Source organism: Eublepharis macularius, chromosome 15 (assembly GCF_028583425.1).
Source record: "Eublepharis macularius isolate TG4126 chromosome 15, MPM_Emac_v1.0, whole genome shotgun sequence".
In the NCBI taxonomy this organism is placed as follows: Eukaryota; Metazoa; Chordata; class Lepidosauria; order Squamata; family Eublepharidae; genus Eublepharis; species Eublepharis macularius.
In genome coordinates, this window is record NC_072804.1 from 44,066,274 (window position 1) to 44,088,883 (window position 22,610).

General features: G+C 43.9%; 1 protein-coding gene across 1 annotated transcript; it reads left to right on the top strand.

Moving 5' to 3' along the window:
• Positions 1 to 3,101: 3,101 nt before the first annotated feature.
• STX12 (syntaxin 12) lies at positions 3,102 to 21,265 on the top strand. The gene is made up of 9 exons (XM_054999278.1): positions 3,102 to 3,310; positions 9,935 to 10,004; positions 10,834 to 10,933; positions 13,685 to 13,822; positions 14,147 to 14,190; positions 14,714 to 14,816; positions 17,119 to 17,191; positions 18,208 to 18,290; positions 19,698 to 21,265. The coding sequence occupies exons 1-9, from the start codon at positions 3,196 to 3,198 to the stop codon at positions 19,788 to 19,790; spliced, it is 819 nt and encodes a 272-aa protein (XP_054855253.1). The 5' UTR covers positions 3,102 to 3,195; the 3' UTR covers positions 19,791 to 21,265.
• The last annotated feature ends 1,345 nt before the right edge of the window (positions 21,266 to 22,610 follow it).

Consider the following 22,610-nt stretch of genomic DNA (forward strand, 5'->3'; position numbering starts at 1 on the left):
AGGAGACCCTCAAAATGGATATAGGGCTATGTATTGCGGCCTAGTACCTACCGTACCAGAGTCAGGCTGTCAGCTGTAGTGGGGTGAAAGACTGAAGTGCCGCAGGGGGCCTGAAATACCTGAAAGCCTAGGGGTCCGGCCATGGGTTAATATGGCCCTGATTGAGTGTAGCAAACACAATGAACTCTGGCTATACTGCTGTAAACACTGCCACATATGCTTTCAACTGTGAACTGCTCATGAGAAGCCAACGGTTTGAAATATTTCTGGTGTGTGTGTGTGTGTGTGAGAGAGAGAGAGAGAGAGAGAGAGAGAGAGAATGCCATCAAGTTGCAATCGACTTAGGGCAACCCCAGCAAGGGGCTATCAAGGAACTGCTTGTTTGTTTGTTTGTTTGTGTCATTTATGTCGTTTATCCATCACCGAAAAGGTGGCTAAGTTTCTCCAGTCTGCTTTGAAGTTGCATCAAAGGATATCACGGAAATAAGCTATATATGAATTCAGGGGTCATTTCGTAGAAAAAGAGCTGGAGGAACTCATTAGCATAACTTATTAGTGGAAATGTGTCATTACAGACCAGAAGTGTGTCATTAGTATAACTGATTTACATATGACACATCCCCTGACATCACTTATCCTGGCTGTTTTGGACCCAATCCTGGCCATTCAGGGCTAAAATTGGGCCCAAAATGGCAAAAAGGGGCTGAAAATGGCCAAAAAGGGGCCCAAAATGGTCAGGATCGGGCTGCTGCTGAGTGGGAGAGTGATCCACCACCTGTCAGAGGCCTGATCCAGGCCACATGTGACCTCTTTGGGGAACTGCCAGAACTGTGTTCCTGTGCGTTCCCCCTCGACATGAGCCCTGAATGTATTTATGTATTTGTAATACAATATCATTTTAACCTTTTCTTTTTTGTAAGTGGATAACTTTGAATTGTTGCTATATGCCAATAAAGGCTAACTTGAACTTGAACTTGAACTCATTTATAGTTCGCCTTTCTCACTGAGACTCTTTTTAGGAAAGGCATTTGGGTATAATGCACCCATCTACCTGATCCCCCTGAACAGTACCAGGCACAGAAATTTTCCAAACAAATAAATGAAATAAATATGCAAATATGCAATGTATATGACAGAAAGTCCAATATGAACTATCCTTCCAATCCTATTCTGTTATATATACATATACAGACGTACATATATGTCTGTATACTATCCCATGTATACTATCCCTTCTATACTATCCCATGTCTTCAGTTTATCCAATATAATTGGAGATCCAGCATGGTGTAGTCGTTAGAGTATCTGACTAGGATCTGAGAGACCCAGGTTTGAATCCCATTCAGCCATGGAAACTCATTGGGTGACTTTGGGCCTGTCAAACTCAGCCTAACCTAATTCACAGGGTTGCTGAAGAATAAAAGAGAGAAGAGAAACCATGTAAGTCACCTTGGGTCACTATTGGGAAGAATGGCAGGGAACAAGTGAAGTAAATAAAAATACTAAAGCTATGATACAGAAAGTTGACATCTGGATGCATTTTTAAAAAAGCCTTCTGTAATTAAGTGCTCGACATAATGAGAAGCAAATTAAAAGGTAATACTGAATATTGGCTGCCTCCTTTTGGTTAAGACAGGCATATCCATACATTTTTATAACACCCAATTTCCAAGGAGTTCAGGGATCCTGGTTCAAATCCCCACTCTGCCATGGAAGTTTGCTGGGTGACCTTGGGACAGTCATCCTCTCTCAGCCTAACCTACCTCACAAGGTTGTTGTGAGAAAACACAGAAAGTGGGAACATGCCGCTTCTGGGAGCGGGGTGAAAAAAATCAAATGAACTGTTTCTAGCCCTTTTCTTTTTTCTTTCATGGCTGATGATGAATGTTTACAACTGTTTTATTTAATTACTTATTTTTGTTCTGCTGATATTATTAGTTACACTAATAATTAGTTACACGGTCTTGAGTCTTTTTGCTTTTTAAAGTGTTTACTGAAGTATTTTATTATCATGTTTTATGGATATTATTTCAAGATGTTAGGATGATACCATTAAAGCTGTGATTTTTCAAAGCAGCACAAGACTCTTGGCTGCTTTTTCTTAAGCACCTTCGTACATTTGTCACTCTGTCACCTAGCTTACCTCACAGGTAGGGTTGCCAGGTCCAGGTTGGGAAATTCCTGGAGATTTGGGGGGTGGAGCCTAGAGAGGATGGGGTTTGGGGAGGGGAGGGACCTTGGAGGAGTATAATGCCATAGAGTTCACCCTTCAGAGCAACCATTTTTTCCAGGGGAACTGCCTGGAGATCAGTTGTAATTCTGGGAGATCTCCAGCTACCACCTGGAGGCTGACAACCCTCCTCACAGGGTTGTTGTGAGGATAAAATGGAGGGAGAATGATGTACCCCACCACCCTAAGTTCCTCATATGAAAGGTGGAATACGAAAGTACTGAACAACTACGTAACTAAATAATACCAGTGGGGCTTCTGTCTCTTGGCAGGATCTTGGACCAGCTGCACCACGATTTAAAGTTGCCAGCTCCAGGCTTGAAAATTCCTGGAGATTGAGGAGTGGAGCTATGGTCGGTTGGTATCCTCCAGGTGGTAGTTGGAGATCCCGGAACAGCAACTGATCTCCAGGCTGTAGAGGACAGTTCCCTTGGAGAAAATGGCTGCTTTGAAGGGTGGACTCTTTAGCATTATACACTGTTGAGGTCCCTTCCCTCCCCAAACCCCTAATCTCCAGGAATTTCCCAAGCTGGAGTTTGCAACCCGTGATGGCTCGGTAGGGCGGGGTTTGGGGAGGGAACTCAGTGGGGTATGTCGCTATACAGCCTACTCTCCAAAACAGCCATCAACTGACCTCTGTGGCCTGGAGACCCGGGAGATCTCCAGCCACCACCAAGAGATTGGTGCCCAGCCTCCCGTCGCCATGGCACCCACCCTACTTTCCGTGCCCTCGAGGGGCGGACTTGCGCATGCGTCTACAACATGCTGAGCAGGCGGCTTCGACAAGTGGCGGCTGTTACGCCTCGGTCCTTGCGCGCATGCGCGTCCAGAGGACAGCCGAAGCCGGTCCTGTCCGAGGCGCGCATGCGTACTAAATAAGGCGGAGGCATTGTCATCATCATCCCGGCCCGGCTGTCCTGGTTGTTTTTCCCCTCTCGTCGCTTCTTGGGACCCGATTTTTAACGATGTCGTACGGCCCGTTAGAAACTTACCGGCCCGGGGAGGTCCCGGTGCCGCCCCGGGACTTCAGCAGCATAATCCAGACCTGCAGCGCCAATGTACAGCGCCTGACACAATGCAGTGAGTGTCTTGACAGCTCCCCCCCCACCTCCGCCCTATTATTTCCTCAGCCCTTCTTGGACTCTGGTCCCTCCCTCAATATACTTCTCTTCCTCAGCCCTTCAGAAGCTGACAGCTTTTCTGCATGCTTGCCCCTTGCTAGGCATCCTGCCCTCTCCCTCAGTTAATTCCTAATGAGTAATTCCTAATGACTAATAGTTGTGGTGCCCATTCACATGTTCCGTGTTGCCTACATTGAACAGTGTGACCTGCTGTAAATCGTCAAGTATGACAACGTGTGTGTGTATATGGTGTTTGTGTTTAGCTAAACTGTAGTTGGTTCTTCACACTGTGCGTGCGTGCAGAGGAACACTTTATGTACATAAATACTTTTATGTATTTATTGATCATTATTGACTTCGCTTATTTACAGGTTGCCATTCTCCTTGAGAATCAAAGCGAATTACCCAACTAGAACATGCGAAAACACACCCAGTATAATAGATACAGCAGTGCTAAAAATAGTTAGGCCATGTCAGATAATAAAATTCCCCCTCTCCCCGTAGAAGATGGACTGTAGTATTTCTTGTGGAACTTAAAGAGATTAGCTCGCTTTCTAAAATTTCAAATAGATGTAGCCCAATGAAGATTGTGGGAGCTGGCAGAGGGGGTCACCTCAGAAAAGGATCTGCTTCTACCAGTGATGTGAGTCATACCTTTTCTTACAGATAAGTGTTTTTCAGGGAGAAATTAGCACTTTCTGGCCCTGATTCTAGCAAACAAGAGGGTTACTTGCCCAAACTGTTACTCCCTCTTGTTTTCTTTCCTAGAAAGCCCTTCTGTGTTTGAAAAAGTATGAAAACATCACGTAGCTTGTGCTAAAAGGTCAAGGTAAACAAAGGAATCCCGCCTTTCTGATGACAAAGGTTTCCTTACTGGTTATTTCCTTCCTGATTCTTATTTGCAACAGGCAAGTAGTTATTTGCAAGCCTGCTTTCTTAGTCTTATGGCTGCTGAGCTAGCTTTGAAAATATGAAAGCAATGCCCAGTGAACTCTTAAGCATCAAAGGAAGGACTGAGGACGACGTCCAGAATCTGAATAAATCATGAAAAATAAGCAAATGCATGCAAACGACTTCATTTGCTTGCAGAATCCAGTGTTTCTTCAATGCAGAATTTGGCTTGCCAGAATTGTGATTTAAAAGACAAGGCACAGGTATCTCGTTCAAGGTTCTGAGCTCTTGGGAGAAGTTCCATAACAAGCTTGTACTGATAGCCTACCAGCCAGTTCTCCAAGGAATCATTTACAGACATCATCAACTAGGTCTGGGCCCTGCTTCCAAGTTGCAACCCACAACTTTCTTCTATATTTTCTACTTCTGTACTACAAGTAGCAAGAGTAGAACAGTGGGCAGCAAAGAGAATATAGAATTGTAGTTTGTTGCATTGTTTGTTGTATATGTTTTGCTATTTGTTGTTTAATGGTTGTAGCGTCACGTTGTTTGTGCTTTATTCTGTTTTCCTTCATATTTTGTACTCTGCTTTAAGTCTCAGCAAGAAAGGCGGATATATGAGTAAACAAAGAGCAGTTATTCTCTAAGCTGAAAGAGTTAATTGTATAAGCAGAACATTGCATAAAATCCCTTGTTCCTTTAAACAGACTTTTTTTTCTTTTACCAAATGGAACTGATTTCAAGGCTGAGACTTGCAAGCAACAGAGGCTAGGGATGCCAACAACCTGGAGAAAAAATGACTTGCCCTCTTCATAGAGGCTTAATGTGCAGAAATGGGCAGGGGGACAAAGCTTTTCATGGAAAGGATGTAAAGAACATCACCTGGCAAATAAAATCCCATTAAGCCTCTATTATGGCCCAGCAGAGTATATTTTTTCAGTCCTTGCTGAGGGTCTCCCTGACTTCCTTGGCACTGTTTTCATATGCTTTTTACCCCCTGTGCCAAAATGGCATAGAAGAAGAAAACCTTCTTGTATATGGCCAAAGGCCGTCACAATACAAAGTTAAAAACGGTAAAAATAGAAATCTATCTTACAAGCATAAAATACAGTTATTAAAATAATAAAAATAAATACAATTAAAATGGGACCTTAATAAATACCAGACAGTTATGAGAAAAGTTAGGTTTCTGAGGAAACAATCTTGGCCCTAATCTTTTTTGCAGCTAAGGCAAACAGGGATACTCTGCTAGTGACAAAAGAATCAGTATCAGATAACAAAAAAACTAATTTGTCAATATCAGAGGTAAAGTTACGCCCCACTAATAAGTTGGCAAGAAATTTAGCTCTAACCTCTGCATACATGGGACAAAATAAGGTGTAATGTAGAAGATCCTCAGGAACTGAGGCACCGCATATGCAGAGACGGAGAGCCATTGGGGTTTGATGGTATCTTCCTGTAAGTAAAGCTGTCGGCATTGTTTGAAAGTGCAGGGAGGTAAATGATTTTCTGAGATTTTGGGATGTGATATTCACTAAATTAGGAGATCTAACATGATCTCTTTTGATCAGTTTAAACCAAGGTGAAGATCTGGACATAGAAGAACAGCTTTAACTACATACCACTCTCCTTTTTGAAATCATAGCCCCAATACCTGCAGTCAGTAAAAATGAGAGGGGCGGGGGTCTGTAGAAAGAATCACAGGGATGTACTCTGTTTCTGTCCTCCTCCTATTCTACCACTGTTGTGCTTTTCTGCCCAAAGAAGAAACCAAGAGGTAAAATCTACCCCACCGGACTTGGCAGAAGAGGAGTTGAGAAAACCGGGCCGTACTTCCAAATCCTTAGGTCAGCAAGACAGAATCTACTTTGGTGGAGAGCAGTTCTAGTGATGGCGAAAAGTAATGCAATCCACCCCCCCCCCCCCCGCCGAAAGCAACCAAATAGTATATGTTGACGTTTTAGAGCAGTTAGAAGACCATAGTAGCTTTGTTCTCAAAATAAGCAGTCAAGGTCAGATGTCTGGATTTCTTCATGAACTTGGGAAGATTTGTTCACCTCCTCTCCCAAATGTTCTCAGGAAGGGTGGCCGTTTCCTCTGAAGTTGCCAATAACAGGTCCTGCTTGTGATCACAGATCTTTGCCAGTGTTGGCTTGTATTCAGTTGCAGTGAGATGTTTTCAGGGCCGTGGCACCCTTCTGAGCCCGTTGACATAGGGACCTAGAAGGGTTAACTCTGCTTGGGATGGTGCTGTTAGAACCGCAGGTCAACCCATTGTTTCTGTGGCTATGCCTGTAGCTGAATTTATGGGATGCTGGAAAAAAATGAGCAAGCATGTGGGTCTGCTACTGTTCTGGGATTTACCTGAAGCTTAACTAAAACTACCCTGACTTGGGGTGGGAGGGGAGAGAGAACAGTCTCTTGGGGGGGTGGGGGGGGAGTTAAGTCTTGTTTAGGTATAGCTCTCACATCTCTGCAACTCCCACTATATCCAGCAGATACATATCCTAGCTGGGAAAGGAATACCTTCCTTTCACTATTCTTTGAATCAAGTTAGCAGTTGCTTACTTAATGATAATCTTCCACAAAATCTCATAGAACTAACGACAGCTTCTAAAAGAGGGTGGCATAGCTGGAATTGTGTGTCCCCCTTCAGTAAGATTTGCCTATTTACATAAACAGCACATTAGAAATGGGCCTTAAGAAAGAAACTTTAAGGGATATTTGGGGGGAAACATTCTCCAAAATGAGGAAGACTTCGCTACTTGAATCTTAGCCTAGACGGCAGAATGTTTATCAGGGATGCTTACGGCTCTCTTCTTTGTGCACCTGCGCTGCACTGATGTAGCTAACTGAAAATGGTACAGTTTAGGTACACAGCTGACAGCCCATTTTACTTCTGAATCATGCCAATTCAATTCCTTCCTTTTCTTTTTTAAAAAAATCTGCGCCTGTGTCTTGTAACTGATCTTACAGAATGGTTGATCTGAAAAGACACCTAAAATAAATCTTAACACATTTTGCCTGAACCACATAGCCGTCTAAATAATGGTGCTCATAAAAAAATAACACCTCTTGTGAAAGTCAATAAAAGAGCTTGTAAAATGGATTAGATGTATTTTGAGAGTTAAATATCTATATGTCCGTCATATTTCTTTATCCCATTATTCCTGCAAGAAGCTCAGGACAGCAAATGTGTTTTTTTTCTCCCTTCAAAGTAACCCTGTGATATATGTTAGGCTGAGAGATGCCAAAATTACCAGTTAAACTTCATGGCAGAGAAGGATTTGAACCCAGGTCTCTGCAGTCCTGATCAGACGCTCCAACTGCCACACTGAACTGACTTTTGATTTTTGTTTCTTGGCTGTATCTTTTACTCTCTTGGTTGGGTGTTGGGTTTTATCTGCATCTTTTACAGGCAACCTGGCAGTAGGAGTTGCCAGCCTGCGAAACCACTCAGCCCATTTACCCACATAGTTAAATGATCCAAGAGTGTTCTTCCCTGAGCAGAAAATGCCAGTTTTGGATCTGACACATTTTCATCGCACCTTTTAAAAAGATGGGGCCCCCAAATTCTGTGAAGCTTTTCGCTCTGATCACCTAGAGGCAGTTGGTATTCACCATAGGTGAACAGGCCAGTGGTTTTTACATGCTTGCTCTAAAGTGAGTCATAGCTGCAGTGTGTTGTCATCCCCTAATCTCCCCATGGATATTCTCTTGCACCGCCTGGCTGAGATCCACAGGCGAGATCCAGCTTCCGGTGATCCCAAGCTGGCACAGGCAGGCAGCACCTGTTGGGGAGCTGCTTAAGAACAACTTGCTTATTGCGCAGAGAACTTGCCGTGTCTGATTTACAGTTAATGGCTTGATCTGCTTAAAGGCCAATAGCTGCTGTAACATAGTGGTTAAGTGGTTGGGTTGGGAATCAGCACTCTGCTGGTTCAGATCTCACTACTGCCATGAGTTCTGCAGACGGTCTTCGGTAAGCCACTAATCTCCCCACTGCACTGTGAGAATAATAACAACATTGACTTTGTTCACTGCTCTGAGTGGGCACTAATTTGTCCAGAAGAGTGGTATATAAGCCTGCAGCTGAGCAGTTTTCGAAGGTGGATGGTGCAGCAGTTCTCTTCCTGTACTTGCCTCCTCCTTGCTTCTTTTCTGCCTTTCAAATAGTTGATTATTTGTATAGAACAAAGGGATATTTATAGGTGCCCTGCTGGTTCAGAGCATTGGTCCATCTAGTTCAGCCTCCTGTTTCACACAGTAGCCAACCAGTTGCCTTGGAGGGCTCAGAAACAGGATACAGAAGCCAAGCCTTTAGTGTTGCCTCCTAGCACTGGTTTTCGGAGATTGCCTCTGCATGTAGACTCTACATCATAGAGGTTTCCTTTAGTCACCACGACTAGTTGCTGTTGATGGATCAGTCCTCTTTGAATATGTCTAATCTCCTTTTAAAGCCATCTAACCAGTGAAATGTGCATTAAAACCAGGTGCCAACATGAAAGTGCAAAGATTTGCACTATTTTATTCTTCTTACTGTGGATAAAAAGCACAATGATGATTTCCAAAGTAGCGCTTAAATATAAACATAGAAATTTCTAAAAGACCATTTCCATCATAACACTGGGTTGCTGCGATGTGTGGATTTGATGATGAATCTCTGCCAGTTCATTGAAAGACATCATTGTATTCAGGGGTCATTTTGTAGAAAAAGAGCAGGAGGAACTCATTAGCATAACTTATTAGCATAACTCATTAGCGTATGCCACGCCATAGCATATGACATCACCAGTAGTGTGTCATTAGCATAACTGATTTGCATATGCCACTCTTCCTGACATTACCTATCCTGGCTGTTTTGGACCGAATCCTGACCATTCAGGGCCAAAATTGGGACCAAAATGGCAAAAAGAGGCTGGAAAGGGGCCTAAAATGGTCAGGATCGGGCCACTGCTGAGCAGGAGAGTGATCCACCACCCGTCAGAGGCCTGATCCGGGCCATTTCTGCCCAAATCCAGGCCGAAACAGGCCCAAAATGGCCGAGAGTCAGGTGGGCGGGGCCACCTGACATGTGACCTCTTTGGGGAACTGCCGGAACTGCGTTCCTGTGCGTCCCCCCTCAAAATAAGCCCTCGTTGTATTGCATGGGAAAATTCACAGCATCCCTTACTGGAATGGTAATAAAATCCTCTACAATAGTGTGGTCATATAGGGGTGAGAAGACATTGGTTCATATCCCTACACACCATGACACTTACTAGGTAACCTGGAGTCAGACATTTTCAAGCTAGCCTTCCCTACTTCATAAAGTTGCTGCGAGGATAAACATTGAGAAATTGAAAATCTTGTAAATCATGTAAAATCCTATTTTGAAATTTCTGTTATCCTCAACCTGTTGTATTGTTTATTCAGTGTCCCGGTCTGTGATCATATTGACATACTGTGTAACCCGCCTTAAGTCTCAATGAAAAAGATGAACTATAAATAATGTAAATAATGTAAAACCCTGAGCTCCTTGGAGGAAAGGCAGAATGTAAAAACACACTAAATAAATATAGTCTGAGCGTTCCATTGCTGCTGCTTTCCAAGTCAACATATTTGGGATCAGAACGTACGAGTCAGGCCATGTGTTCGTGGCCAAGTTTGCTCAGAGGAGAACAGTAACATGTCCCCAATTCTGCCCCTGCAGCTTCTCAAATAAAGAATTTGATGAACCAACTGGGAACCAAGCAGGACTCCAGCAAGCTGCAGGAAAACTTGTGAGTACCACCTGAGCAGTCCTTAAGGTGCATATCTTGATGGATGAATTTGGAATGTCATAACTCTGACAAAAGAGGTCTGTGGTGAAGGGGTGAATTGTGCGTGTGTGTGCATGAGAGAGAGAGAGAGAGATGCCGTCAAGTCACAGCCAACTTATGGCAACTCCCATAGTGTTTTCAAAGCAAGATGCAAACAGGTGGTTTGCCATTGCCTGCCTCTGCACAGCGACACTGGCCTTCCTTGGTGGTCTCCCAGCCAAGTACTAACCAGAGCTGACGCTGCTTAGCTTCCAAGTTCTGAGGAGGTTGGGCTAATCTGGGCCATCCAGGTTAAGGGCAAGATGTGAATTGGGGAAGACACAACTCCTGTTAGAGAAGGGTGATTTAGCTTCCTCTATATGTTTTCCTGATTGAAAGGCCTCCTTCTCAAGCTGTTGTTTTCTGCATGGGGAAAATATTTACAATTGTCTATATATGTGTACGGTCTTCCCCTTCCATGGAGCCAGTAGCTGGGAAGAAGAGCTGTGTAATATGCAGAGAAGGGTTAAATCCCCCAACAAAAAAAGAAGGGGGGATAAAACATATAAAGAGATGTCCAGGCACGCGCTCACATCCTCTTATTCGTCTTGGTCACTCCAAAGGATGGGACATTGAAAACTTGGATGGGCACAACAGTGCTCACATAGACATTATAATATGCCACAAAAGCAAGCATAGAGGAAAAATTGTTGGAGGCTTTTAGCATCATTCTTGTTTGATTAAAGTCTCCTTTCAAAAGAGCCTGGAAACCAAAGCAGAATTCAGCGGACAATGCGTGTTTTGTTCACAGGCAACAGTTGCAGCACACCGCAAACCAGCTTGCCAAGGAGACCAATGAATACCTGAAGGAATTGGGCTCCCTGCCACTCCCCTTATCTGCACTAGAACAGGTTTGTGAGTCTTTTTGCTAAGGTTTTTGTGGGGTGGGGGCGGGGGGAATGGGAAGAAAAATGTCTCTGTAGTAACAGCAGTTACATTGCTTTCAAACATCTGGGAAGACTAATTTTGTGGATGGTGGTATAGGATATCTGTCGAAGACGAGGAGTGAGTGAGGTGCTCATAGAATCAGGAGTGCTGCTGCATCTGTGTAAATGGTTTGATTTACTGATACATACAGGCAGAGCCAACCTGTCCACTTGGGAGACCTAGGCGATTGCCTAGGGCCCCTGTCTCTTCCAGAGCTGAAGAACCGCCAAGCCAGCCCACCCAAGTCGTCCTGTGGGTGACTGGAGTGGGTGGCTTCCCCTACAGTTCAGGGTGGGCAGGACAGTTGTCTAAGATGCCAAAAACACGTGGGCCAGCCCTGTATATGGGGTGTGTGTGTCATGGGTAGAATGTGCCTGTTAATCACAGTTTTATCCCACCCTTCATCCAAGGTGCTCCAAGGCTCTTCCCTCTTGGGGAGCACAGTGGTAGAGCATCTGCTTAGCAGGCAGAAGGTCCCAGGTCAATCCACGGCATTTCCAGTGAAAGGATCTGTCAGTAGGTGATGTGAAAGGCCTCTGCCTGAGACCCTGGAGAGCTACTGCCGGTCTGATTCTACTGAAAGGAAAAAGGGTCTGATTCTACTGGCTTCGATGGACCAAGGATCTGCTTCAGGCTAAGGCAGCTCCATGTGTTCATTCGTGCTCTGAGGGAGGGGATGGAGTCTGCACTCGCCTCTGCTCTTGCAAGGAAGGAAACAACATATGGTAGATGAATCTTTCAGCGCTTGCTTGGATGCGAAGAAAAATCTCCTTTCCAAGTTCTGCAGGTGAGCCTTATCTGAGCCACCTGTTTCCTGCCTGTCGCCACAGTCTGTGGTGTGCCCTGTGATACAGACTGGCATCTGCCCATAGTGGATATGCCTCTAGTCTGACAATCGGAGCAAGCTTTCTCATTCTCTCAGATTTAAGCACATTGTGCAGCAACCTCGTTGAAGCTAAGAGGGTCTGGACCTGGTTGCGGCTTGGAGGGGAGACACCTACACACGCTGATGAGTTCCAGAATGGAAAAAAGGGAAGGGGGATACAAATAAAATAATAAATATTGCAGAAGGAGTTGAAATCCTGCAAGCATGTATGATGCTTGAAGAAGCTTGGGTTGCCCAGCTGACATGAATTCAGTCAATGGTAGAGAGATTTTAAGACTAAGACCTGTTTGATCTGTTACAAATTGGTGCGGGTTGCTGGGAGAGAAGATTGCAGATGTGGAAATAAATGGTCCTAAACATGCTGACCTCCAAATCCTGCCACGTAGAACCCTATAGATCTATCTGTATGTAGAATAAGTGAGAGTGAGGTTTGAGGAAACTGCCCCATAATTAATTCCTTGGAAATCCTGGATGTACGTATGAAGCTGCCTTATACTGAATCAGACCCTCGATCCATGAAGCAGTATTGTCTTCCTAGACTGGCCATGGCTTTCCAGGATCTCAGGCAGAGGCCTTTTTCATCACCTACCACCTGGTCCTTTTAACTGGAGATGCCGAGAATCGAACCTGGGTCCTTCTGCACGCAAAGCAGACATTCTGCTACTGAAACACAGCTTTTCCTTGCAGTATCCCACAGCGTCACACGAGGGTGCTCTGCTTCTGAGTCAGCATAAAAAGTTAATGCCAGTAAACTGTGAAAAGACACTCTCCCACAAGCACGATAGTTCATTTGTGTGAGCACAGCTGATCGAGACTCCTTTGGTAATCTCTGCTTCTCTCCCACTCACCCCGCGCCTTGCACCCACGACTTCTTTCAAACTGTCTTAGAGCCAATCCACAAGTGACGAATGACACTTCCCTGGCAAGTGAACAGACTCACGTGTATTCCTCCGTGTTCACTTGCCCTCCACTTTTTCCCAGCTAAGACAGCATACTTATGGAGATGGGAGCGGGGAGCCCCAACAAATCAAACTCACCTCAGTTCAAAAGAGAACAAAAAACAATTGGTGCTTCCTTGAGTCAAAAGGAAAGGCATAGATGTTTTAATGAGTAATTTAGTCTGTTATGGTCAGTTTCATTTCCGTCCGTGGATTTTCCTGGTTGATGGAAACAGAGACCTAGAAACATGTCCTGAAGAAGCTGTGGCTTATGGACCCGCCTTCTGTCTGAAGGAACTCGGGAGCCTGGGATTTTTGATCTGGGGTGAAGAAGTTCTTCCCAGGATCCAGGGAAGAGGGGCTAAGTTTAACCTGGTAGCTCAGGACAGCAGCTGCTGCTGATCTGAATGTGGAGTCTTTTGGTCTGGATTCATGCTGCCGCCAGGGTGTACCAGGGCAGGGAGCTGTGTTGTCATTCCTTTCCTCTTAACTTATTTGTTAAGGAATATCCCATTCGTCCAGTGTGGTCAGTACAGCCATTTCTCCCGTTCCTCTATTCTTTCTGTCCCATTTATATCAGCTTGATCCAAATGGCACATTGTAGGCAGAGTGAGGAAAGAAAAGTCGTGTGGCAACACACCTCATGGGATGTCCGGGCTGTATTAGGGTCCCTGACTATCTTGGAAGGAGAAAAATATTATTCATTGAATGGGAGGGCAACGATTTAAACTGATGTTGTCCTCTAGGATTACAGTTACGAAATGTAAAATGTAAGGCTTAAAAATAAGATATTGTTTTTTTGTTTGTTTAAGTGTTCCAAAATAAGTCTCGGTCTTAATTCTGTCTCATAGCGCCAGCAGAAACTTCATAAGGAGCGTTTAATGAGCGACTTTTCTGCAGCCTTAAATAATTTTCAAGCAGTGCAGAGAAGAGTGTCCGAGAAGGAGAAAGAAACTGTTGCCCGGGCAAGAGCTGGTTCGCGTCTCTCTGTAAGTGTTTGGCTAAAACTTTCCTACATTTTCCATTGTATTTCAGATTGAGAAAAACATCACCATTTTCAGGATCTTTTAGCTTGTGGGTAGTCTAGATTATCTCGATCCCAGGGTGGAGGAAGGGACCAATTCTGCTTTGCATCAGAGACTTGGTCTGTTTGGGGGTTCTGTCATTTGATTTAGTCCAGTTCCCTTGAGCCATAATAAAGTCCTTAAAAATCTATAGGATTTTCCAACCTATTTGTTCTATTGCACCTTTCTACCTACAGTTATAATTCCTGCATTCTTGCTGTCTGATGATAGCCAAATTATGTTTTCCAGGCAGAGGAAAGGAACAAGGAGGAGCAGTTGGTCTCATTTGACAGGTAACTTCTGCTGCTCTCACGTGATTATTATCCCATCTGTCTTCTGAAATGGCAAAGCCCTCATCATGTGACTTGTCTTGGAAACATGGGTGGAGAACAACAAAATAGTGCCACGGTACATGGCCGCGGTCGCAGCTTGTTCTTGGGGCATGTAGGATTTTAACTCTTGATTCAGGCTGCTCCACTTAGGCATAAATGCTGTTTCTGACTTCTAGACACTTCCACTTGCTTCCACATGTGAGATACTCCCAATATAGCATTTTCTCCCTTTGCAGGTAGTTCTTCGTTGTGGAGGAAAGCTTGTAATGTGCATGTAATTCCTCCTAGCATAAGATTCTGCACCTGCAGAACTCCCCTGCATGTGCGAGACTGGTGCATGAAATGCACCCGTGTTGAGGAACCTAATAAGGCTGGATCTGAGTGATACTTTGAATAGCCGTGTCTTATCAAATAAAAAGCTTGCAGTCAAGCAAGTGTAGAATTGTAGTTGAAGGGACAGACTCTGTAGCCTTCTTTCCCACAGCAATGAAGAATGGAATCAGATGCAGTCTCAAGAAGAGGATGCGATAACAGAGCAAGACCTTGAACTAATTAAGGAAAGAGAAACGGCTATCAGGCAACTAGAGGTGAGTACCTTAGTGCCTTAACCAAATGCATGCTAGTTTACAGGTGTTTACAGGGTCTCCTGTGTTTTGAAGAGGACCAACTATCCGTAATACATTGCATTATATACTGGAGCCTCAAGAAGCAGGAAAGCCTCATTTCTGAAGGAGATGTGGTTCATATCTAACCCACAGAGCTTTCTTTAAACAAAATAAAACACAAGCCCAGCAGCATCTTAGAGCCAAGTGACGCCTGACACAGGTTGGACACTTGTCAGCTTCCTTCAAGTTTTATGGGAAATGTAGGCGTCCTGGTCTTGCAGTTTGGCTCTCCATTTAATTGAAGTTTCCAGAGCAGCAGTCTATGGGAGGGAGAACATGCGGTCGGGAGAGGAGTGCAGGCATCGGGCTCTCGCTGGGCAACCCCCTTCCCCTTCACTGGGTGTGCGTGGGGGGGTTTCTGTAAAGTTCAATTAAATGGAGAGACAAGCTGTAAGACCTGGACGCCTACATTTCCCATCAAAACTTGAGGGAAGCTGACAAGTGTCCAACCTGTGTCAGGCGTCACTTGTAGCTTGGCACTTAGAGACTAACAACTTTCATTTTAGCTGTTGTGAGTCACAACTTACTACTCCAGATACGTGAAAAGAAAATCATACTCGGAGCTCTCATGGGGGAGCAGAGGAAGAGAGGTTTGGTGAGAATTCCACCAGGAATTTTTCAAGCGCAGATTCTCAGTATAAGGGGACAGGAATGCGTTGCGGTAGAAAACTAGGTGTGAATCATGTCATAAATCAACAGACTTATTATAATGGATGGTGAGAGAGGTCAGAGGTTGGAACAGATAAGCAAAATGATGAGGTAGGTTAAATTATTTAAGTGCAAATTAATTGATATTCGGTTGTAATCTGATATAAGAGTGTATACTGAGAAAATTTTCATTATAATGTCTTATCCAGACTTTGGGGGAATTTTTTTTATCATTATTGCTTATTTCTAGACATGATATTACTGGTTTGGAGTAAAATCTTTAGGATTTTTTTTCTCTTTGGGACCATTTTTCAATGGAAAATCTATTCAAGATAATGACACCAAATTTGTACAGAATGTAATCCTCCCTCTAATCTAAATACCTCCTAAATTTAAGGCAGATTGAACAAAGGGGGTTGATTTTACAGACCCCCACCTTAAGACCCTCTCTGTGCAGCCACACTTACCTCTACTGATATTTAAAATGGCAGCAGCCTAACAGGAGAGCTCCAGACTGGGCATATGCATAACCTCCTCCCCCACCCCTCTTCAGTCAACATCCATTTCATTTTCCTACTCTTACGGTGACTGACAATAAAAACTTTTTACTTTTCTGCTGAAAACTGTCCATTTGCCATGCTTTCTTGATGTGGTCTGTTTAACAAAGTAAAGAATGAGATGAGCAGTTTTTCCATTATTTCCTCTGGGGGACTTTTTGCGCTGGGGGGGGGGGGGCTGAAATCATCATTTTCCAACCAAATAGCACCAAAATTGCCCTGACCTGGATAGCTCAGATGAGCCTGACCTCGTCAGATCTTGGAAGCTAAGCAGGATTGGCCTTGGTTAGTATTTGGATGGGAGACATCCAACAAAGACCAAGGTTGCAGAGGCAGGCCATGGCAAACTACCTCTTTTAGTTTCTTGCCATGAAAACCCCACCGAGGGTTGCCATATGTTAGCTATTACTTGAGGGCACTCTCTGCCACCATCACCAAAATTGCAGCAGAGTGGCTTGTGCCTCTCTTTCAAAGAATCTCCAAGTTTCAAGCAAATGGGCAAAGTGTTTGAATTCTACAGGCCCCTGAGCAAGCCAAGGCTTTTCTACTTTTACAAGAAAAAGTAATCTCTCTCCAGCCCACAAGGAGGGGGGGGGGAAGGAGGGAAGGAAAATGGCAGCTCTCTGCAGATTGGATTGGCTAGGAGTGCTCTGTGCTCCTCCTTTTGCAAGGACCGATTGGAAGGGAGAGATGCCATTTCTGGGAGATCAATACAGAGAAGAACATGTGCTCAATCGTGCTGAACGGCTAGTAAGCATCAGAACTTTTAAAAAAGCAACACATTTTTTATTTTTTTGGAGAGGAGATTTCATTATTGCGAGCCTCTTAGATTTGTGTTACTGTTCTGGATAACCAAGGTAATGTTTGAAACAGCGATTTCTGTGTATATCTTTAGCTCGAGAGTTTTGTTTTGCACACCTCATGTCTGATAATACATATTAAGAGCAGCCAATTAAACTTTAAGAAAGTCGGTTGGGAGAAAAATACAATAATTCTGCATCATCTTCCTCTCTTTTCAGGCAGATATCCTAGATGTGAATCAGATTTTTAAAGATCTGGCTATGATGATCCACGATCAAGGAGACATGATTGGTAGGTGGAATGCCTGTGAATGCGTGTCCCCTCATCAGAGGCATTTCATCTCCAGTGTTCTGGGTTGCCTGAACCATTTTGTGAACCTGGAGTAGACATTAGTATAGTTCTCTGAAACCTCAAAGTTTCATGCTGTATTTCATCACCTTCCAAAACCTTTTTTTTTGTCAGGGGGAGGTGTCTGCAGGGGTCATTTCGTAGAAAGAGCTGGAGGAACTCATTAGCATAACTGATTTGCATATGCCACACCCCCTGACATCACCTATCTCGGCTGTTTTGGGCCGAAATTGGGCCCAAAATGGCAAAAAGGGGCTGAAGATGGCTGAAAGGGGGCCCAAAATGGTCAGGATCGGGCTGTTGCTGAGCGGGAGAGTGATCCACCACCCGTCAGAGGCCCGATCCAGGCTGTTTCAGCCCCATTCCTGGCCAAAACAGGCCCAAAGGGCTGAGAGTCAGGTGGGTGGGGGCCACCTGACATGTGACCTCTTTGGGGAACTGCTGGAACTGCGTTCCTGCGTGGTCCCCCTCAAAATGAGCCCTGGGTGTCTGTGTTCACTGAGCATGCTGCATAGGATTCTTCTCTTAGTGCAAGCAGAGATGGGCGGGGGGAAAACCCTTCTGTAGGAATACTACTTTGAAGGAGGTGATTGTTATTGCTTCCCTGGGATCAGTATCTTAGTATGGCATAGTGGTTAGACTAGGATCTGGGAGACCTAGGATTGAATCTCCCACTCAGCCATGGAAGTCACTGGGTGACCTTGGGCTGCTCAGTATTTCTCAGCCTAACCTACCTCACAGGGTTGTTGTTATTGTGAGGATAAAATAGAGGAGGGGAGAATGATGTTGCACCTAAGCTGCTCTGGGAAAAGCAACATAGCTGCTCTTTTACTTTTTGAAAAACACAGGAGATTATGTTTGCAGATATCGCATCTATTTTATCCATAACATGAGGGTTATTCTGTGGAAGTTCCTCTCTTCGTGATCTGGCTTTGAGCGTGTGCTTTTCTTCCCTGTAGATAGCATAGAATCAAGTATAGAAAATGCAGAGGTACATGTGGAGAGCGCGAATGAACAGCTACAGAGAGCTTCATATTATCAGGTAATGTTTGCATGGACCTCCCCCAGTGGACCCACAGCCAAATAATTGCACTGTCACTTGAATAGAAAGAAGAAAAAAACAACATAATGGGAGCAGGCATTTGCTATTCTCCTCCAGCAAAGATGCACTTTGTAGCCTTTGTCTGAACAGAAAGAGGGTAAGATTTCCGAGCACTTTTTCCTGTGCATATGCTCTTGTAAACCTGAAATAATTTGTGCAGCATCATGTAGGATTCTGGGGGTTGTCTTATGAGAACCATAGAGATGTGCTAAAATTGAAGGAAGTCAATGGATAGGGCTAGAGGATTTCATTAAAAGTTACTGCCTCCCCCACCCCAGTAAGTTGAGCATTGCTTTATACTTTATACAGCGTTAGGGAATTCTTTTGTAACGAGTAGCCCCCTTAGCTTTCCTATAGAGGCTCTTGCTTGCAAGCTTTTTCCTGTGTTAAGGCTCTCTGTACTTGAAACCATATAAAAGGGCCTGAAATAATCTTCATACAACTTGAAGTTATAGTAACTCTACCATTATTTTACCCTGATTTGGTGGAAGATTGTTGTAGGAAAACCCCTGGATTAAAGATGGAAATAATAATAATTGAGAGAGAACTAGAAATATCTATTCATTCAGGGTCCCAATTTCTCCTGAGGTAGGATGCAGTGTTGCATAGTGGTTAGAGTGTCAGACTATGATCTGGGAGGCCCAGGTTCAAATCTCACTCTGCCATGGACGCTCATTAGGTGACCTTGGGCCAGTCACGCCCTCTCAGTCTAACCTACCTCACATGGTTGTTGTGAGGATAACATAGAGGAGAGGAGGACATTTTGAGCTGCTTTGGGTCCCCATTGGGGAGAAAAGTGGGGTACAAATAAAGTCAATAAAAATAAACAAAAATCCCATGGCTTATAAGAACATAAGCGGTTCCCTGCTGGATCAGACCAGTGGTCCACCTAGTCCAGCATTCTGTTTCACAAAGTGTTCAACCTGTTGCTCTGGAGGGCTAACAAGCAAGGCATAGAGACCTTGGCGTCGCCTCCTTGCACTAGTATTCAGCAGTTTACTGTCTCTGATTGTGGAGGTTCCCTTTAGTCGCCATGTCTAGTAGCCATTGATGGACCTCTCTTCCTCGAATCTGTCTAATCCCCTTTTAAAGCCATTTTTGATAGTAACAATAAGTATGTCCACTGAATTAAATTCCACAGTTTAATTACTCATGAAGTACTTCATCTTGTCTGTCCTGCTTCTATTATCCATCAGCTTAATTCAGTGCCCTGAGGTTTCTAGTATTGTGGGAGAGGTGGGTGGGAGTTCTCTCTTTATTCATGCCATACATAATGCAAGTTTTAAAGAAGCTGGACATGTTATTCTTTTACTACTTTCTTCTTGTTTTTTTCCCCCCTTCTAATAGAAAAAATCTCGCAAGAAGATATGCATCCTGATTCTTGGCCTCACTGTGGCTTTGGGAATCCTGGCTTTAGTCATCTGGCTGGCACAGAAATGAAGTCCTTGAGTGGAACTCGATTAACTGCAGAGTTGTTGGGTATTTTTCCCCCAACACGCGGGAAAATGAGCAGACATGCCTGTGAAACAAAGTGATCTAGATGAGAAGGCGCACCAGTTTTCCTCTTGTTATTCCATATAGAAACTAACATGAAGATAAATAGTTCTTGGACTTGGTGAACTCTAATGACAGTATTTATCAGTTTGTGTAAAATTAATTTATGTAATTAAACTGATATTGTGCATTTTTTGTTTTCTGTACTATATATACTACTGCAGTCTCGAATGTAAAGTGTTGAAGAGTCTATGACCTTGTTTAAATGATATGTGCAGATTTAACTTTTTAAAATCTGTACTTCTTTTATAGGTGATTTCCATATGGACAGCTTCCAACAAGGACAAATTTTCACTTATCCAGCAATTTTAAGTGTTTCACTTATTAGATGTAATGGGGAGAGCCACTAAAGGTGTGTGGGCACTGACAGGTTTCTTTTAAAAAGCAGCTTCTCCATCCCATCGCTGACTGCTTTTGAAACTTCACATTTTAAAAGCAGCATATTACGCAGCATTGTGAACTTGTACTTAAGGGGAGGGAGAGACAAACCTCACATGACACATAAATTAAGCATATCATTGTTGTGTAAGTGTTGGATTTTAAATTGTCAAGGGAAAAGGCCTCCCTCCATCTTTTAAATGGCACAGTGAAGAACATTGAGGCCACCAGGGTTTGAAGCCAGGAATATATTTGTTACCTGACTATAGCTGAGCCTAGAGATAACTTATACCTTTTATCGGGTTAACTGATTTTCTCCCTGTGCCATGTTTGTGGTGACATCGAATCGTTTGCACAGTGTGTTCAAACGTCCTGTTTCCTAGTGAAGCTGTAGTTGTTAGCACTCTAGTCTGTTCCCAATGTATACCTTACACACATACACGCACCCACACTCTATAAATAATTTGCCGTCACTTCCTTGAAATGGTTTGGAACAAATACTACAGCAGGTAGAAATAAAGCCCTGTGCCTACAATGGCTTAAAAAACAGGTAACATAGAAAGGGGGTTGTGCATTTTGTGATTCACTCTTACCAAATATCTGTCTTCAGAAAGAAAGTTTCTGACTGACGTACATCATAGCATATTTGGCTGACAACACTGATTGCCTGTCTGGGTTGTGAAAGTTTGTCTGAACTGATGTTTTGGAGGAATTGTTAAATAGAGCACTTTCAGTCTAGTCCTACTTTTAAAAGTAACTGACAAAAAAGAGAAGTACAAATTGCTGAGGTCCTATATTCTACAAGCTGCTGGCTTCCTTGTATTGGCCCACACATTCATTTTTGTTCATGTTTCCCCTTATGTAAATTACTAAACTGTGAAAGTTTGTTGGGAGAAGAATGTCGCCTTCAGTTGCACATCTTTCTTTGCACTATGACTCCCATCATTCCACCCCTTAACTATCAATAAACATTTTTAAAGGTATATGAGAAACTGTCTTTCTTTCACTTGTTCAGATTTACCTAGGGGATAGGACAAGGGAGCATTCTGGGTTGCACAGCTTCACATGCATTACAGGTATAATCAGGGCTTTTTTTCAGCTGGAATGCGGTGGAACGGAATTCCGGCACCTCTTGAAAATAGTCACATGGCCGACAGCCCTGCCCCCTGATCTCCAGACAGAGGGGGTGGCAATCTAAACTCCCCTCTGTCTGGAGATCAGGGGGCGGGGCCACTGGCAATGTGGCCATTTTCGCCAAGGGTCATTTAAACTTTAAAAAACTCCCCCCTTGTTCCAGCTGACCCAAAGTGACGTCATTATGCGGTCCTGAGTTCCACCACCTCTTTTCCCAGAAAAAAAGCCCTGGGTATAATAACTTCAGTAGGCGTGTAGCTTGTGAGGTAGAAACGTTACGTGTAGTTTAGCTCACTTGCTTCAGTGCCTCTTCTGTGGATCCTTCAGCTCAACCCCTCATTTTCTCAGAAATTAAACCTAACTAAAATGGGTTGGTAGGCTTTGTGTACAATGTCACTAGAGAGCCACAAGATTTTCAGGGTATAAGCTTTCGAGAGTCAAAGTTTGCTTCCTCAGACTGGAGAAATCTGGAGACTTTAAAGGACTGAAAATCTTGTTGGTTTCTAAGTAGGGTTGCCAGCTCCGAGTTGGGAAATTCCTGGAGATTTTGGAGTTGGTGCCTGGAGAGTTGGGCGTTAGGGAGGGAAAGGACCTGAACAGTGTATAATGCCATATAGTCCACCTTACAAAGCAGCCATTTTCTCCAGGGGAACTGGTCTGTACGGCCTGGAGATCAGTTGCAATTCCAGGAGTTCTCCAGCTACCACCTGGAGGTTGGCAACCCTTTCTTTAAGGTGCCACTAGACTTCAGTCTTGCTGTTCTACTGCAGACCAACATGGCTACTTACTTGAAACTAAAATGGGTCAGTGGTGATTGAAGTGGTCAAAGGAGGACTTGGAGACCCAGGTTCAAATCCCATTCTGCTTGCTGCATGACCACCGGCCAGTCACTCACTCTTAGCCTAATCTACCACCTCACTGGTTTGTTGTGAGGGTAAAAAGGAGCATACAATATAAGCCTTGGAGAAAGTAGAGTGGGATAAAAATGTACAAAACAAGGCATTTTATCCCTGTTTACCCCCAACTCCTCTTCCTTATGATTTTTGTATCACTAATGTCAAAATTGTAGACTGAAAGCTTCCTTGGGAGAGGGAGTGGTATCTCTTTTACAGAACCACGCAGTGACAGTACAATAGTGGCACCTTAATGATACATTTATTGTGGTATGTTTTCCTTAGCCAGCTTGTCAGATGG

Excerpts from the sequence above, each read along its gene's own strand:
- STX12 (XM_054999278.1), top strand. The coding sequence starts at position 3,196 with ATGTCGTACGGCCCGTTAGAAACTTACCGGCCCGGGGAGGTCCCGGTG. Across the intron at positions 3,311-9,934 it reads ACAGCGCCTGACACAATGCA|CTTCTCAAATAAAGAATTTG; the intron begins GTGAGTGTCTTG and ends CTGCCCCTGCAG. Across the intron at positions 10,005-10,833 it reads AGCAAGCTGCAGGAAAACTT|GCAACAGTTGCAGCACACCG; the intron begins GTGAGTACCACC and ends TTTTGTTCACAG.